Source organism: Carlito syrichta, unplaced genomic scaffold (genome assembly GCF_000164805.1).
Source record: "Carlito syrichta isolate Samal-C Ts95f unplaced genomic scaffold, Tarsius_syrichta-2.0.1 Scaffold311807, whole genome shotgun sequence".
NCBI lineage: Eukaryota > Metazoa > Chordata > Mammalia > Primates > Tarsiidae > Carlito > Carlito syrichta.
Genome location: NW_007255903.1, coordinates 273,452 through 292,272, shown reverse-complemented (window position 1 = coordinate 292,272; position 18,821 = coordinate 273,452). Strand labels below are relative to the sequence as shown.

General features: G+C 49.1%; 1 protein-coding gene across 2 annotated transcripts in view; it reads left to right on the top strand.

The window, feature by feature from the left end:
- SPNS3 (sphingolipid transporter 3 (putative)) overlaps nt 1–18,821 on the top strand; it is a 52,458-nt gene that overhangs the window by 24,657 nt on the left and 8,980 nt on the right. For both annotated transcript variants that reach the window (XM_008069092.1, XM_008069091.1), the window contains exon 9: nt 18,385–18,450. In XM_008069092.1, the coding sequence (XP_008067283.1) occupies nt 18,385–18,450 (66 nt within the window). The remainder of the gene's footprint in view (nt 1–18,384; nt 18,451–18,821) is intronic.

The following is an 18,821-nucleotide window of genomic DNA, read 5'->3' as shown; positions in this document are numbered from 1 at the left end:
CGGGCAATCCACTCACCTCAGCCTCCCAAAGGCGCGGGATTACAGGCTGAGCCACCGAGCCCGGCTCACTTTTTTATTTTTTATTTTTTTCTGGTTTTAGTATCAGGGTAATGGCTTCAGAATGAATTGGCAAGCATTCTTTCCTCTTTTATTTTTTTGGAAGAGTGAAGGAAGAACTTGTTAATTCATCTTTAAACATTGGTAGAATTCACCAATGAAACCATCTGGTTCTGGGCTTTTGTTTGTAGGAAGTTTCTGATCACTAACTCAATATTTACTTGTTATAGGTCAATTCAGATTTTCTATTTCTTCATGAGTCAATTTCAGTAGTTTATGTCTTTCTAGGAATTTGTACATTTACTTTAGGCTAATCTAACTTGTTGGTACATAATTGTTTATAATATTTTCTTATACCCTTTTAATTTTTGTAATGTTTGTAGTAATGTCCCCTCTCTTATTCCTGATTTTAGTAATTTGAATCTTTTTTCTTGGTCAGTTTATCTAAAGGTTTGCCAACTTTGCTGGTCTTTTCAAAGAACCAGCTTTTGGTTTCATTTTTCCTATTGTTTTTCTATTATTGGCTTATGTTTAAGAGAATCACTCTGGCTCCTCTATTGAGAATAGACTAGGGGCAAAGGCAGAGGCAGACAGAAGAGTGAGGAGGCTGTTGCTAGAATGCAGGTGAGATGATGGGGCTTGGACCAGAGTGGCAGTGGTGGAGGTGGTGAGAAGTTGTTGGATTACAGATGTATCTATTACAGGTTGAGCTATCAGAATTTCCTGATGGATTTGATGAAGGTTATGAGAGAAAGAAGATTCCAGAATGTTGAGCAGCTAGAAGGAGAGAGAGGCTATTAACTGAAGTAGGAAGGTGAGCAGGCGCAGCAGGTGTTTTTGGGGAAAGGTCAACAGCTTGATTTTATACATTCAGAACTTATTTGAAAGAGGAAGTTGACATACAAGTGGAGGTGTTGGTAGAGTTGAATTCAGGAGTCTGAAGTCCAGGACACCTGGAGTCACACCTAAGAATTCAATGAGTGGGGATGGCTGCAATCCACTATGGTGGATGTCGTTAGGTTTTGGGGAGCTAAGGAGGTCAGCATTAGATGAGATCGGGCATGTTCAGGGTGGTATGGCAATAGAAGAGAGTCAGCATTTGAAAGGGTTTCCAAAGGGTGCTGAACAATTGGCTTCTGCCAGGCTTCAAAACAGAAAGAGCTACTTTTTCCTTTCCTTTTCTTTTTTTTTTTATTAATCAATATTTTTTATTATGGTGTTGTGGGGTACAGTTAAGGGTTAGGTATACAAGTATACTTTTTCCTTTTCTATCCATCCATCCTTCATCCATCCATCCATCCATCCATCCATTCATCCATCCATCCATCCATCCATCTTCCATCCATCCATCTTCCACCCATTCATCTTCCATCCACCCATCATCCATCCATCTATTCGTCTATTCATCCATCCTCCATCCATCCATCCTCCATCCATCCATTTTCATCCATTCATCCATACATCTCTTCCCTTCTTAGAATGGAGAAACTAAAGTCCTTCCTGCACTATCTCTGCTGCTGAAGGAGCAAGTTCTGGGGAGATAGGCTTCATGCTCTTCTTGGGAAGGGCCCATGGGAAGGTGGGCATGTGTGCTCTTGTGTACATGCGTCTAAGTATGAATGCATTTAGGTCTGTGAATGAGTGTATATATGTGCACTCTTGCATGTACACATCTCTGAGTATGTTCATGCTAAATGTATATCATGTGTACATGTATTTTTGTGTTAATTTGTATACATATATGTACATGGTATGTATGAGTATATATGTACTGCTTTGTATACATGTCTGTGCATGAATGTGCACATACCAGGGCATGCAGATACTTGCGTGGGATGTGTGTGCTCATGTGCTTCTGCAGCTGAGTATAGCTTTTCTCCTACTTTTGTGGCTGTAACTACATTGTGTGGGAAGGAGGGTTTTTGGCGGCAGTGTGTTTGCTCCCAACTTTCTTGAAGTAGGAGCCAAATCATGCTGCCTGCTTCATGGAAATGAGGTTTTCTGAGCATATAAAGTCTGGCCTGGGGCATTCCCTGGGGGAGCCCATGCCCTCTGGTCACCTGCAGGCACAGAAGGTTCCATCTCGTCCATCTTTCCAGTCCTCTTGGCGAGGGAAGTGGACTTCCCGGCTGTTAATTAGGGTCCAGACATGCACCCAGCAGGTCTTGGCTCACATTCCCTTCCTTGGCCTTTTTCCCAGAGCTGCTGCCCTTCAGAGAAGGGGTTTATGCTCAGAGGAGGGACTGAGCCCAAGGCAGGGGCTCCATCACTGCTGACCTGGTGGCTGGAGGATGTGGTTGAATGTTGGCAGTTCCCTCTCGGGTGGGCTTTGTGGTCAACATGGAAGGGCAGGAGTGGGAGCATGGGAGATCATACACTGAAGTGTCTGAAAGACCTGAATGTCATTCCTGCTTCTTCACTCACTAAACTGTGTGACCTAGGGCAAGCTCTTGACCTTGCTGAACCTCAATTTTCTCAGCAATGAAATGGGAATGCGACTACTTGCCTCTTGATTTTATTGTGGAGATAAATGAACTTTTGAGTCTACTCTAATTACTATGGATATGTGATAAAACTTAGTGCCTTAAAACAACAAAAATGGCATCATGTGGCCCGACGGCGTCCAGGGAACCGAGCCGCGGGCAGCTGGGCATGGACACTCAGGCTACAGGGCCCAGGCGCTGGGGGCTGGGGAGCCACCTCGGGGTCCTCTGGCGTCAAGTGTGTAGGAGGTGCCCCCTGGCCTAGTGGCTGACTTTGCCACAGCTGACCACCCTGGTCAAGAGAAAGAGACTAAGAGGGCCCAGGATCGGCCAATCAGTGGAGCGCAGAGCATCCTCGACAGTCCCACTGATGATGAGGGTGCCCACGCTGGAGAGGAAGGTTTTGCTGTGAATGATGAGAATCCTGATGGAGAGGTGAATACCTGGGAGCTGTCAGAAGGGACAGGCTGTCTGTCTAAGGAGCAGACTGGTGATGTTTTACATGAGGACTGGGACTTGGAGTTGAAAGCAGATCAAGGGAATTCATATGATGCCGACAACATCCAGGAGAACATTTCTCAAGAGGTCAGACCACGGGTGTGCTGTGCCCCAGCAGGAGACATGATCTATGACCTCAGTTGGCACCATCCGCCTCCACTGATACCCCATTATTCCAAGATGGTCTTTGAAATGGGATAGTTTGTAGATGCCAAAGATTGAGTGTGGTGCTTTCAGCCTCTGGGTAGGTGGCCCCTCCAGGTCAAGGTCTCTTTTCCTGTCTTGGTGAGATGTCATAGCTGAGAAAATGTTCCCAGGGATCCCTGAGTCTGGGATACACAGACTGACGTTAAATATGGCCCTGCTGTACTCTCAGTTCTGTCATTGTTGTTGTTTTTAATGGGGTCCTTCTTGGAATGTGTGAGTGTTCGTGTCTGTGTCAAGAAGAGTTGTGTTCTTTACAGATAAAGGTAGAAAGATTGAAAAAAACCACAAAAACATTTATTTTGCTCATGAATTTGTAGTTTGGGAAACGCCTGGGAGTGAGACAGGATGACATCTTTTTTCCACTTGGTATTAGGATAGGGGTTGGGGGCTGAATTACAAAGCCTGGGTGCTGTCTGACAGTTGGTGCTGGCTATTGGCTGAGGCCTCAGCAGGAGCTGTTGCCTGCAACACCGGCCCGTGGCCTCTCCATTGGCCTGGGCTTCCTCACAACACAGTGGTTGAGCTCCAAGGACTAGTGTGCTGAGATGAGAGCCAGGGGAAGCTGTTCTGCCTTTTATGACCTACGCTTGACAGTTACCCTTGAAAGTCACACTCTCTCTACATTCTGTTCTTTGCTTGAGCCACAACTTCCTGCTCAGATTAATGGGGTGAGGAAATAGACTTTGTGTTTTGATGGAAGGATCAGTGATCTGAAGGAGCATGTGGGATTGGAAATACTGCAGTGATGATCTTTGGAAAATACAGTCTGCCACAGCGCCCGGAAGCTCCTCCTCCATTGTGGGCCTGTTGACATCTGACACGGCAGGGAAGAGTGTGCACTTGGCTGTGAAGCCCACCAGGCGTGGGTGCCTAGTTCCATGCTGCTTTTCTGGTCTCACAGGTGAGAAGCCCGGGGGGTCAAGTGCTCATCCTCAAAGCCCTGCTTAGCCTCATGGACTGAGGGAACAGAAACATCTGAGGCCTCAAGAGGAAGAGCCAAGGTGTGATGAGATTGCTTGGAAGCGGGTCTCAGGCGGGATGAGTAGGAATGTCCACTCTATTACCAAATATTTCCCCAGCCTCTCCTGTGTGCCAGAAACTGCTCCGGGCACTGGAGGAACAGCGTGAACAAAACAGGCAAAAACATATATGTAATAAAGTAAACATGGAAAATAAATACTATAGTATGTCAGGTGGGGATGCATTCTGTAGAGAGTAACAGGGCAGGGAAAGGGGAAGAAAAGGGGGCAGATAGGCAACCCCCTTGGGTCTCCTCCCACTGGAGAAGCTTTTTTGTTCTCTCAAGAAATCCTGCTTTCAAAAAAAAAAAGCAAAAGAAAAGGAGGCCAGGGCAGTAGCTCATTCCTGCAATCCTAAGACTTTGGGAGGCCAAGGCAGGAGGATCACTTGAGCCCAGGTGTTTTGAGACCAACCTGGGTGACATAGCAAGATTCTGACTCTACATAAAATAAAAAGTTAATGTGGTGGGGTCCACCTTTAGTCCAGCTACTCAGGCGGCTGGAGCAGGAGGATCATTTGAGGCTGGGAGTTCAAGGTTACAGTGAGCTATGATGGCACCACTGCACTCTAGACTGAGTGACAGAACGAGACCTTGTCTCTAAACATAAGAAAAGAAGAGCAATGGGGGCAGTGCAAGGGGTCAGAGGAGTCCTTGCTGAGAGGGTGACACTGCAGTAGCAACCAGAAGCAAGCGTGGGAGGGAGCCTTTGGATATGGGGTGAAGTGGGGAAGTGCCCTCCACATGGAGGGAACAGCAAGTGCAAAGGCCCTGAGGGAGAAAGCATGGCTGGTGTGTTTGGGTAAATGGGAATGGGGTGAGCCAGGGAGAAGCAGATTAGGTACAGTCAGAGGTAACAGTGGTGGAGAGTGAGGGTGCAGATCACGTAGGGCCTTGTACCCGCATTGACTCTGGCTTCAAATGTGAGTGAAATGGGAAACCACTGGAGGGTGTCTAGCTCAGAAGTGAAGCGATCTGACATACGGTTTGCATCAGGTATCTATTGCTGCAGAACAAATCGCCCCAAAACTTGGTGGCTTAAAACAATGATTTCTTATGATTCTGTGGCTTGGCTGGATGAGTCTTCTGCTGGTTTTGCCTGTGTTCACTCATGCGGCCACCTTTGCCTGGATGATGGGCTGGCCTGCAGTGTCCTCGCGAGTCTTGCTCATGTCTGGCTGTCAGCTGGGTCCCCTCAATTCTATTCTGATGGCTGCTCATCCTGCACTAGGCTAGACCGGTTTCCTTACGGGGTGTCTTAGGGTAGTGTTCTCCCATTCAAGTGCTAACCAGGCCCAACCCTGCCTAGCTTCTGAGATCAGACAAGATTGGGCACGTTCAGGGTGATATGGCCAGAGATGGGACGGTATTCTTAGAAAGTAAAAGGGGAAACTGCAAGGTTTCTTTAGGCCGAGGCCAGGGACTCAAACAGCATCACCTCTGTCATATTTTATTGGTCAAAGTCAGGTGCAAGGGCAGCTCAGGTTCATGGTGGGAGAGGGTTATATACAATGCTGCTACTATCAAGAGGCCTGATTAATTTGGGATCATTTTGTAACTATGGACCATGTGGATTAACAGAATCTCCCTGGCTGCTGTGTAAAGAACTGATGAGAGAGAACAAAGGCAGAAGCAGGGAAACCAATCGGAAGGTTTTCCAAGAACACAGGCAGGAGGTAGTTGTAGCTGGGACTAGGTTAGTTATGAAGGAAGTGTGGAAAAGTGGTCAGCTTCTGAGTGTTTCTTGGAAGTAAAATCAACAGGATTTCCTGACAGATTGGGTGTGAAGTGTGACAGAAAGGGAGGAGCTGAGGGTGACTTCAAGGTTTTTGGCCTGAGCTACTGGAAGCAAGGAGTTGCAATGGAGAAGACTGAGGGAGGGGCAAGGGTCTATGTTTTGGAGATGGTGGGATTAGGAGCTCTATTTTAGACATGTTAAGTTTGAGATGCTTCTTAGGACATCCAACCGGACGTGTTAAGAGACAATTGGATATGTATGAGTCTGGAGTGCAGCAGAGAGGTCTAGGTTGGTTATTTAAAGCCATGAGGTTGAATGAGGTCACTGAAGGCATGAGAGTAGACAGAAAAGAGGAGATCTGAGGACGAAACTTGGTGGCAGCCCACATGTCAGACATGTCAGTCACAGGTGTGAATGCATGATGTCACTAGAGTGAGGTCAAGGACTGCAATAGCGATTCAATCTATCATGCTGCATCAAATAACTTTTTTTTTTTTTTTTTAGAAAACAGGATTTATTGAGAGGACAGAAAAGCTCCCACAGTGAGAGGGGACCTGAGGAGGTTGCCCTGCATCAAATAACTTTTATATTGTGATAAAACAAAAGCAAAGTAAAGCCTCTCAGCATTTTGAGAGGCTGAGGCAGGAGAATTGCTTGAGCCTGAGAGTTCAAGACTAGTCTGGGCAACATAGCGAGACCTCATTTCTACAAAAAATAAAATAAAAAATTAACCAGGCATGGTGTTGCATGCCTGTAGTCCAGCTACTCAGGAGGCTGAGGTGGAAGGATCACCTGAGCCCAGGAAGTCAAGGCTGCAGCAAACTGTGATCATGCCACACTGCACTCCAACCTGGGTGACAGAGTGAGACCCTTACTCAAAAAATTAAGAAAAAAAGGCAAAAGCAAAAGCAGAAAAACACAAAGAAGAAAATCACAGTTATTCATATTTTCATCCTCAAGAATTAACTCAACATCTTGGCCTATTTGCTTCCACATTTGTTATTTAATTAGACCATCATTCTGCTTGTGTCTCTCTAGATACATACACACACTTATGGCTAGTTAGAAATACTTGTATTTTTTTTTTTTGAGTAGGAGTCTCACTCTGTTGCCCAGACTGGAGTGCAGTGGCATGTTCCCGGCCACCGCAGCCTTGATTTGCTAGGCTCCGGCGATCCTTCCGCCTCAGCCTTCCAAGTAGCTGGAACTACAGGTGTGTGCTACCATGCCCAGGTAATTTTTTTTTATTTATTGTAGTGATGAGGTTTGCCAAGTTGCCCAGGTGGGTCTTGAACCTGTGGGCTCAGGCAATTCACTCACCTCGGCCTCCCAAAGCATGGGATTACAGGCTGAGCCACCGAGCCCGGCCAGAAATACTTGTAATTTTTTTTTGGAGTTAGAGTCTCACTCTGTCTCCCAGACTGGAGTGCAGTGGCTGCTCCCAACCACGGCAGCCTCGACCAGCTGGGCTCCTCCTGCTCAGCTTTCCAAGTAGCTGGAACTACAGGCGCGCGCTACCACGCCCAGCTGATTTTTTATTTATTGTAGAGATGAGGTCTCGCCAATTTGCCCAGGTGGGTCTCAAACCCGCGGGCTCAGGCAATCCACTTACCTCAGCCTTCCAAAGCACAGGATTACAAGCTGAGCCACCGAGCCCGGCCAAAAATACTTGTATTTTTAATTTTTATTTATAGAGATGAGGTCTCACTATGTTGCCCAGGTTGGTATCAAATTCCTGGGCTCAAGCAATCCTTCCACCTCAGCCTCCCAAAATGCTAGGATTATGGGCATGAGCCACCACACCCAGTCAGAAATACTTTTATTCAACTGGGGTAATATGATAGTGTAATTTTATTTATTTATTTGTCTGTTGTATTTAATTGAGTTGGGGTCTCATTCTGTTGCCTAGACTGGAGGGCAGTGACATGCTCACAGCCACTGCGGCCTCAACCTGCTGGGCTCAGGCACTTTCCATCTCAGTCTTACAAGTAGCTGGAACTACAAGTGCGTGCTACCATGTCTGACTAATTTTTCTTTTGATTTATGGTAGAGATAAGGTCTTGACAAGTTGCATAGGCTGGTCTCAAACCCCTGGGCTCAGGCACTTCTCTTGCCTCCACCTACCAAAGTGCCGGGATTACAGGTGTGAGCCACTGCGCCTGGCCTGTAGTGTAATTTTAAAAAACAGGCTTATTGAGATATAATTCATATACCATACAATTCACCCATTTTGAAGTGTACAATCTTGTGATTTTTAGTATAATCACAGAGTTGTACAGCCATTACCAGATTATTTCAGAACACTGTCATCACCCCTAAAATAAACTTCATGCTCATAAGCAATCACTCCCCATTTTCTCCCAATCTACCTTCCATCCCTGTCCTCAAGCCCTGACCCTAGGCAGCCACTAAATTTACTTTCTGTCCTTATGGATATGTCTATTCTGGACATTTTTAATAAAAACAATCATATAATATGCTTAATTAATTTATATGAATCTACTAGAAGAAATCAAAGTGAAATAAAAGGAATTACGTTTGAACTAATTATAAAACTCTGGGCTGGGTGTGATGGCTCATGCTTATAATTCCAGCATTTTGGGAGGTAAAGGAGGGAGGATTGCTTGAACCCAGGAGTTTGAGACCAGGTTGGGCAACATAGTGAGCCCTATCTCTATGAAAAACAAAAAGCAAATTAGTTGGATGTGGTGGCACACGCCTGTAGGCTCTGCTGCTTAGGAGGCTGAGGAGGGAAGGTCACTGGAGTCCAGGAGGTTGAGGCTACGGTGAGCTGTGATCATGCCACTGCACTCCAGCCTGGGCAACAGAGTGGGACCCCAACTCCATTTAAAAAAATTATAAAACTTTGAACTTGCTGAATACTAGCTATGAAAGAGAACACCACCCTTTCTTTTTTTCCCTTTTTCTTTTTAGAAAGTAGGATTTATTCAGAAGACAGAAAAACTCCCACAGTTGGAGGGGACCTGAAAGACGTTGCCTCACTCTTCTCATATCTTCTCTCCCCAAACTCCTGATTTTTTGTTACTTGTATTTTTTCTGAATTTATAACATTCACAGTCTATTTTTGAAGCATAATCTTTACAGTTGTTTGACTGTAGTCCCATATTTAAATAGATTCAAAACTTAATATCTGTCTGTTGACACAGATTCTCTGTCTCTGAGTTCTTGATTTTACTTCAACTCATAACTGGATAAATTTTGTGGTCAAGCAGTTTTTATTCACTCTCTCTTCTGCCAAAAGGCTGGAGAGTTTGTATCGCTTTGGTTTATTCATGTTTGAGATTGTCTTTTCTTCTTTGACTCTTTACTTGACAGTATCTAACTGTGTGTAATATTTTAGGTCATCTTTTCTTTTCCTCATGACTTTGCAAACATTTGCTCTGTTGTCTTCCGGTATCAAATACTGTGAAGGAGAATAAAGTCTGATTTTTTTTTTTTTGAGTCGGATTCTCTGTCACCCAGGCTGGAGTGCATTGGCATGCTCACGGCCACCGCATCATTGATCTACTGGGCTCAGGCGATCCTTCCGCCTCAGCTTTGCAAGTAGCTGGAACTACAGGCATGCACTACCATGCCTGGCTTATTTTTTAATTTATTGTAGAGACAAGGTCTCACTAAGTTGCCCAGTCTGATCTCGAACCCCCGAGCTTATCAATCCTCTTGCGTTGGCCTCCCAAAGTGCTGGGATTACAGGCTTGCAATCCACTGTGCCCAAACTTTTATTGTTTTGAATCAAGGTCTCACCAAGTTGCCCAGGTTGGAGTGCAGTGGCACACTCACGATGATCATGGCTCATGGCAGCCTTGACCTCCTTGGCTCACATGATCCTTCCATCTCAGCATCCTGAGTAGTTGGGACTACAGGTGTACCCCACCATGCCTGGCTAATTTTATTTTTATTTTTTGTAGAGATAAAATTTTGCTATGTTGCCCAAGCTGGTCCTGAACTCCTGGGCTCAAGCAATCTGTCAGCCACTGTGCCCAGCCTAAAGTCTGATTTTTAAAAAATTCTTAATTTTGATTTGTTTTTTTCCATCTGGATACATGGAGAATTCATTATTATTATTATTATTATTATTATTATTTTGAGTTGAGTCTCACTCTGTTGTCCAGGCTGAAGTGCCATGGCACACTCACGGCCACTCCAGCATTGACCTGCTGGGCTCCAGTGATCCTTCCACCTCAGCCTTCTAAGTAGCTGAAACTACAGGTGTGTGCTACTGTGCCCAGTTAATTTTTTATCTATTGTAGAGAAAAGGTCTCGCCAAGTTGCCCAGACTGGTCTCAAATCCACTCAGGCAATCTACTCGCCTCGGCCTCCCAAAGTGCTGGGATTATAGGCTGAGCCACCAAGCCCGGCCTCATTATTTATTCTTGAAATTCAATAGCTTAGCTAATGTATTAGTCACCCACTACTGTGTAACAAGTCACCCCAAAATCTAGCAGTTTAAAACAATACACATTCATGATTTCACAGTTTTTGTGGATCATGGATCCAGGCATAGCTTAACTGGGTGTTCTGTTTCATGGTCTCCCACAAGGCCGCACTTAAGGTGTTGGCCCAGGGGTCTGTGGTCTCATCAGAAAGCTCAGCTGGGGAAAGATCCACTACCACGCTCACTCAGTGGTTGTTGGCAGTGTTCAAGTCCTTGGATTGAGGTCTAAGCTCCTTGTTGGCTGTTGGGTGGATTCAGCTCTCAGTTTCTTGTCATGTGGAGCCTCTATCATATGGCAACTGAGAAGACAATAAAGAAGTCTATTAAGAAGGAAGTCCCTGAGCCTGTGGGTTCGAGACCTGCCTGGGCAACTTGGCGAGACCTCATCTTTAAAATAAATAAAAAATTAGCCGGGCGTGGTAGCGCGCGCCTGTAGTTCCAGCTACTCGGAAGGCTGAGGCGGAGGGATCGCCGGAGCCCAGCAGGTCGAGGCTGCGGTGGCTGGGAGCGGCCACTGCATTCCAGTCTGGGTGACAGAGTGAGACTCCAAGTCAAAAAAAAAAAAAAAAAAGAAGGAAGTCACAGTCTCATAATCTGATCACAGAAGTGATGTTCGTCACTTTCACTACATTCTACTCGTTAGAAACAAGTCACTAGGTCCAACCCATACTCGAGGGGAGAATACAGGGAGCCACACTGGAAGCTGCCTGCTCCAGCTAGGCTGTGTCCCATGTGAAATATCCCATATCATATCAAAATGTCCTCATTACTGTGTTCCAGTGTTCTCCTTATTGGGTGCCCCCTCCCCAGTTTATCTCGTTGAACATTTATGTTTATTTATTGAGTCTTTTACTTGTGTTGGATCATGTTCAGGGTTACAACTAGGGTAAGGCAAGGGAGACATCTAGGGTGCAAAATTCAAGAAAACACTCACTCCTAGGTGCTGACCGTGCCCTTGTGCAACCCTGGGCGTGAGTGCCTCCTTCAGTTTTGTGTCCTGGTGCCTCGCCCCCCTTTTCCTAGTATAAGCCCTGATCATACCTGTTGTCTTACCTATCACTCACTTCTCTCTAAATGCGTTATTCTCTTCGTCTTTTTAAAAAATCAGTCAATGAGAGTATCGCAAGCCTTTTCTCTATATCAGCAGTTCTACCTTCACTGCTATCTATTCTGTTTTTGAACTTTTTTAAATTTTGAGTTGAAGTCTCACTCTGTCACCAGGGCTGTAGTGCAGTGGCATGCTCATGGCCACTGCAGCCTCGACCTGCTGGGCTCAAGTGATCCTTCCGTCTCAACCTTCCAAGTAGCTGGAACCACAGACGCGCGCCACCACGCCCAGCTAATTTTTTGATCTACTGTAGAGACGAGGTCTTGCCAAGTTGCCCAGGCTGGTCTTGAACCCCTGCACTCAGGCAATCCTCTCACCTCGGCCTCCCAAAGTGAGGATTGAGCTGCTGTGCCGGGCCTGCTTCCAGCTATTTTTAATTGATGAGTTCTATGATGTCATTCATTGTTTTGCTCCTCTATTTATTTCCTTAGGTCTGTGGTCTCCCTGTACGTTTTATCTTATGGGGTGTTCTTTCTTTATTGAATTAATATTCTTACTATATTGTTCTATAGTTTGAAGCAAATCTAAGGAATTTCCTTCTGCTCCTCTTATCATCTGTCTTCTAGTTTGGGTTCTTCGTCCTCCCTCCTTGCCTTCCTTTTCTACAGCATGTTTCCACAGTTCATGTGCTGAATGCTTTCCCCTACCTGGTCGTGGGCACCTCTGCTCAGACACTGAATTGCTTTGATACAGTGTGGGGACTTGTTGCCTCTGACTCTCTTCCTGCCTTCTCTGTGCCCATTCTCTTCTCCAAAGTGGGTGCAGTTTGAGTTGAACATTCGGCTCCGTACTTTCCTGTCGCCGGAGGGAATTGCAGGGCTCAGCAAGCAATGAGCAGCTTTGTTAGGACACCTGGGCTCTGCTCTGCCTTCTGGGATTCAGGTAAATGCTCTATAACAGGGTTCATTTTTCTTAATTACTGGGTGCATTCCCTTTCTGAGACAGGGGTTGCCCTCAAGCCGTGAGTGGAGTCAGTGACTGGTGTAATTGTTCCTTCCTCTATTTTTACCCCTCTCTCCCAAGCAGCCTTCACAGATGGCTCTTGGTTAGGGACACCTAGTCGGTTTATTTCCCTCCAGATGTGGAGGTCTTGGTGAATGGCTCTGGGGAGGAGGAGCAGAGAAGGGCTATACTCTATATACCAGAATCGTCTGCTTTTTGATTGGCTGTCAAAATTTAATGTTTATTTCATTAGGTTTTGTTCTTTCCATTGGTAAGAAAATTCCCCTCCCCCTCCCGCCTGTTTTCCTTTTTTTTTTTATTTCTGGGGGAGAAGAAAGCCAATGATGCAATTTTCATCCTCCATCTTTGCCCAGGAGTTGATTCTGGTGACCTTCAAGTTCCCCTTTAGCCCAAACTTGATCCTCTGAGTTCCCGTCTTGCCCAAGGAGAGATGTGGCCACCACCACACATGCAGAGCCAGTGTGGCTGTCCCCGAGGCTTTTACAGCTGAGAGGGGATGCTGCTTCCCAACTCGAAGATTCCCGAGTAAAGACCAGGGCAGGGGCCTGGGGTTCACCCCGTCGGGTGCCCACACAGGAGCTTGCGAGGTGGTTGGCAGAGGTCAGCCAGGATGTGTGTCCACCACAGCTGTGGGCAAAGGGCAGCCAAGGACTCCGGGATGACTGTGGGATCTGCTGTCTGTTCCCTGAGGTGGCATGGAAACCTGGGCTGTGTGAGTGCCCCAGCTCCGGGGAGATTGTTCTACTACATCCTAGACATAATCCTTTTCCTCTTGTTTTCTGGACTGGAGTAACCAGGCCCTACCAGAGTCTGCCTCAGAGGGACTGAGAGAGGGCACTCGCCCTTTCTCTGAGGACCTACCTCCCTGCCAGGATCTAGCAGGTGTCTTCTCTTGGGCAGGCAGCACAGCCCACCAGGCGAGCCCACAGTCTCAGCTGAATTCTCCAGGAGGACACCAGAGTGTTGCTGCTTTCTCTGCCTCATTCCCCACCTGCCTGCCTACCAGGTTGTTGGGCGGCTGCCGGCCCCTGGAAGCCAGGCAGTACCCTTGTGTCCTAATGCCAGGCCTTGCAATTACAGGTTGGCAGGCCCAGGGGTAAAGCATGCCAGCCAGCATGGCAGCTTGCTGGCGGCTAGTCTGTGCCTTGGGGCCTGCGTCCTGACTGGCTCAGCCATCCTAGGCGAGGAGTTGGTCTGTGAGGGAGGAGGATTAGTTATTAGCTCTGCCCAGGCACCAAGAACCCACAGGAGACGTTTGGCTTCTTCCTTCTTGGTGGGGTCTGGAACCCATTCTTTGCAGTCCAGAAATCAGTTACTGCCCCTTTGGAAGACTGAGACGAACCAAGTTTGAAGATACTACCTCCTCTCCCACACAGGGGCTGACCCTTCCCTCCGGCTCTTTCTCCATACCTGCCTGCATGTAGGGGAGTGTGCACGTCCGTGTGCACGTGTATGCACAAGTGTGAGGACATAGGCATGTTTGTGCACAGGCACATTGTGTGTGTGTGTGTGTGTGTGTGTGTGTGTGTGTGTGTGTGCGCGCGCGTACGCGCGCGCATAACTTGCTATCTTGCTATGGCTGTTATGAGACCACAAGTATGCATGGGCACTTGCTAGGCAGTATCACCAAGTATGTTCCAGCAAGCCTGTGCCAGTGTTCACAGTCATCATCTGTATGGTTGGTGTCCCTGCCACATGTGTTTTGACATTTCAAATGGTATCTCTGTTACCAGTATATGTGTGCACTTGTGGTGTGTGAGTTCTTTGTGTGCATCCCAGGTTATGAGTGTCCACATATGTGTGCACCTTGGTGAGTGTGCATGTGTGTGAGTTCTTGTGCATGCATGTGTCTGTGCATGTGTGCGTGGGTGCATGTGTGTGTGAGTGCGTGTGTATGGATGACCATATAAACATGGGTATCCTGTGCCTTTCTGGCCAGGGGTGACTAAGGCCAGGGACGTTCATCATTGCTGCTCCAGCTTGAGGGGGAAATCCTCTTGGTCTGGAATGGCAGAGGCCAGGGGCTAAGGGGCCCGATGTTTCTCAGGCTCCAGGCGGCTTTCTCAGATCCCGTCTCCCAGGGGGAGCTAAGTCAGGGTTCAAGGAGGCATGCACAGGCTCTGAGGAGACAGAGGCAGAGTCAGAGTTCCCTTCTGGAAGTCCCCTTTGGACTGGCTTCGGGAGGGATGGTGGGGCCTGGGAAACTAGGGAGGAGAAAAGGAGGGAGGTCTGGGCCAGGCCAGCAGCAGGGGGCAGGAGGAGGAGCCAGATTTGAGGAACACCGAGGATGCAGAGCAGACAGAAATCCGGGACTGGAGCATGTGAGGGTGAACAAGGCTGGCATCTGGCCTGGGTGATAGGGGATTAGTGCCATCCGTGAGCCAGAGGAGAGCAGCATGGCAGCTTACTGGTGGCTGGTCTGTGCCTGGGGCCTGTATCCTAGAGGGCTCAGCCACACTGGGCAGGAACTCTGATGTGGGGACAGGGGAGAGGATGAGTTTTGGCACCTGGTCAGTGTGGGGTGCCTCTGGTCATCCAGAAGAGGGTGTCCATGAGGGGCCCGGGTCTGTGGGGCTGAGACACCCATACAGGAGTAGCTCTGAACCGTCAGCTACATTCTATAAACCAGGAATTTTTTTTTTTTTTTGAGCAGGAGGCTCACTGTCACCCAGGCTGGAGTGCAGAGGCTACCACAACCTTGACCTGCTAGGCTCAAGCGATTCTTCTGCCTCAGCCCCCCGAGGAGCTGGGACTAAGGTCCAGTCAATTAATTAATTAATTAATTGTATCGATGAGGTGTCTCCATGTTGTCCAGGTTGGTCTTGAACTGTTGGCTCAGGCAATCCTCTTGCCTCGGTCTCCCAAAGTGTTGGGATTATAGGCATGAACCCAACACCTGAAAAGAGCTCTTTTTGTTTGTTTTGCTTTTTGATTGTGGAGCCCAAGTCTGAATTGGTCATGGAAGCCATGAAACTCCATGTTTGCTGGCCTGTGAGAAGCCCTGGTACAAAGAGAAGTCAACAGCCTCACAAGTACAGGCTGTTGGTGTTAGAGGAGCCTATTGGTGCATCTGGGCCACCCCATCTTCATATGGTTGGGGAAGCCAAGGCCCAGAGGTGGGAGCCTCTTCAGGGTCACCCAGCAAGGCAGGGTGGGGCCAAGCCTGTTCACCTAGGACGTCACACCCCTTTGTTGCTGAGCCGCTCCTTGAGCTGAGGCAGCCCAGGCGGCTGCTGCCTCAGGAGACTCTGTAATTACAGGATTAGAAGGCGGCCTCTCCCCAGCCGGGCCCTCTGCCCCTCAAAGCTGCCGAGGGGAGACAAGGGTTTGGTGGCACAGTGCCGGTTTCCAGGTGTGTCTGAGGAAACCTGGCATCTTCGGGTGGCCTGTTCAGCCTGAAAGGCCTCATTGTGGCTGCAGCCTCCCTTGATGGGCTCTATTTTGGGGTTGGGATCCACCCTGCTCCAGCTGGAGGAAGGAAAAGGTGTATTTCAGTATGCCCTGTGGGCATGGGGTGGTGGCGGAGTGGGTGGAGGCGAAACAGGAGGGTTGGGAGGTGGTGCCTGAACTGTGTGGAGAGGGAGGATGCAGGGCCAGATGCTGAGGTGTGAGGAGAGGAGAGGCCTGGCAGTTCAGGTGCAGGTGGCCCAGTGGGTGTGAGCGAGCTGGGCTTTCATGTGGCCCAGGAGGCCGGTTGGCAGACCCTGTGAGACTGGAATGTGGGTCTGTGGCCTGCCTGGGCCCCGCCTGAGACCTGCCCACCAGAGATTTCCTGATTCCCACCCCTGGGCCTGGCTCCACATCCTAGGCCTGAAGGAGACCCACCCTGCCCTCAGGGGCCTCTTAGTTAGGAGACCAGAGACCACAGCCGAGGGCCAGAGACCACAGCTGTGGGAGTTGGATCCTCCCTCCACCAGAGCTGGGCTGTGCTCCTACCTCACCCAGCGTGATGAGCACGTCTTGGGCTCTAGTCTCTGCTCACGTGGGTCCTCTGCTGGCATGGTCTTGTGGCTCTTCGGGGCCCGTCCTGATCCTGACTGTCCTTCAGGGCTCTGCCCAGGGGCTCCCTGCCTACCCTCTGATTCCTGTATGCCAGTCTCACCAGGTACCATGACTGCTGGAGTCCCCCCAGAGCTCTTCCTCCCAGTGGCCTCTTCACCCTCGCTCGTGCAGAGGCCAGCCATAGGGGTGAGGGGCTCCCCAGGAAGTGGCTTGATGTGTGTGTGCTCTTGGGCCTGGATTTCCTACTCTGTGAAATGGGTGTAATAACATCTGCCTTATCAGGGCATCTGACCTGAGGAGTTAGACGGGGTAACAAGAGTGGGCATGGGGCTGGGTGCAGTGGCTCACACCTGTAATCCTAGCACTTTGGAAGGCTGAGGTAGGAGGATTGCCTGAGCTTAGGAGTTCGTAACCAACCTGGGCAACATAGTGAGACCTTGTCTCTACAAAAAATAAAAAAATTAGCTGGTTGTGGTGGTGTGCCTATAGTCCCAGCTACTCGAGAGGCTGAGGTGGAGGGATTGTCTGAACCCAGGAGGTCAACACTGCCCTGAGCCATGATTGTGCCACTGCACTCCAGCATGGGTGACAGAGTGAGATGCTTGACTCAAGGGGGAAAAAAAAGAGGTCATGGCTGGTACGTAGTAGGTGTTGAGGCCGTGGTCCTTGGGTTACTCTGCCCTGGGTGCTCCCAGGCTTCTGAACATCAGGTCTTTGGGTGCCTGAGTCTGGGCTGTCCTGGGCACAGACCCGTGATTCCAGGAATGACTAATTCTACCCCAGCAATAAGCTCTTAGAAGCTCTGAGAAATGAGACTTTCCCCCCCTTTCTTCTTGCTGCTTCATTAAACTCTTCTTGAGTGAGGGGAATGAGGATTGTCCTAATCCCTTGGCACGAGGTGGGGGCGGCGGGCTCAGGGCTTGTGGTTACTGGAGGACATTGGGAACAGGGCAGGGGGTGGATGCTGGGCAGGGGCCGGAAACCTCATGTTGCAGACTGGCTTTGCCCTGGGTGTCTGGTGACCTCAGACAAGCCCTGGCCACGACAGGTTAGTTTTCACCGCCTGCACAATGGGTGTGCTAGGCCTTGCTCAGTGCCCTGAGCTGCTCTAGGGGTCTGGGATGGGGATGGTTTCGGAGGGGCCTGGGCCAGGCAGGCTGGCAGGCACACAGTAGGTGCCTTTTCAGTGTATGCAGGCCTTAGGGGAAAGCAGGGGAGGGGTGGGCAAGCTCTGTGCAGTTCTTTGGCCTTTGTCCTCCCAGAGTCTGTTTCTCCATCTTTAAAAGTGGAGAATCAGCCGGGCTCGGTGGCTCAGCCTGTAATCCCGCACCTTTGGGAGGCTGAGGTGAGTGGATTGCCTGAGCCCGCGGGTTCAAGACCCGCCTGGGCAGCGAGACCTCATCTCTACAATAAATCAAAAAAATCAGCCGGTGTGGTAGCGCATACCTGTAATTCTGGCTACTCGGAAGGATCGCCGGAGCCCAGCAGGTCGAGGCTGTGGTGGCCGGGAGCGGCCACTGCACTCGTCTGGGTGATAGAGTGAGACTCCAACTCAAAAAAAAAAAAAGTGGAGTGTCCTGGCTCCCTCCTATGGGGGCCCGGTGGGTGACTTCAAGGGCTGGGCACTCACCTCTGGGTCATGGCTACCAGCTAGGCCCAGATGGGACTGTCTGCCCACCCCAAGGCTGCTGGAACTGGAAGGACAGTTTCAGACCTTGTATACCCCAGCGAGTCTTGCTGATGCCTTCCTCTGCGGAGTCTTGGTCTCTCCTCTCCACAAGGGAAGAGAAGGTGCGGGGAGGGGTCAGTGACTGGAGTCTGGGAATCCTCACCCAGGCTGCCCTCTGCCCACAGGTGTTCCTGGCCCTCGGGGAGCTGCTTCTGTCCTGCAACTGGGCAGTGGTTGCTGACATCCTGCTGGTAGGTGTGGGAGTCTGGGTGGGGGGTTAGTTTTGGGGCCTCTTGAGCAGGGGGAGTTGGAGTCTGTCCAGCTCAGGACTGGACCTCTGCTGTTAGACACCTTGGGGGCTGGGAGAGGCTTCAGAGACCATGTGGCAGGCGACGGAGGTCATTGACCTCGGACCAGAGGCCTCTCGGGCACTCTCAAACATCTCCTCTGACTACGTCCCCCGTTTTGCAGAGAAGCAAATGGAGGTTCAGAGAGGGCAGGCGCTAGGACCAAGGTCACATAATCTCAAGGCATGGAGCCAGGGCTGGAATCTTAGACTTTTTGATCCCAGGGCTCCTTCCCTTTTTCTTTCTTTTCCTTTTCTTTTTTTTTTTTTTTTTTT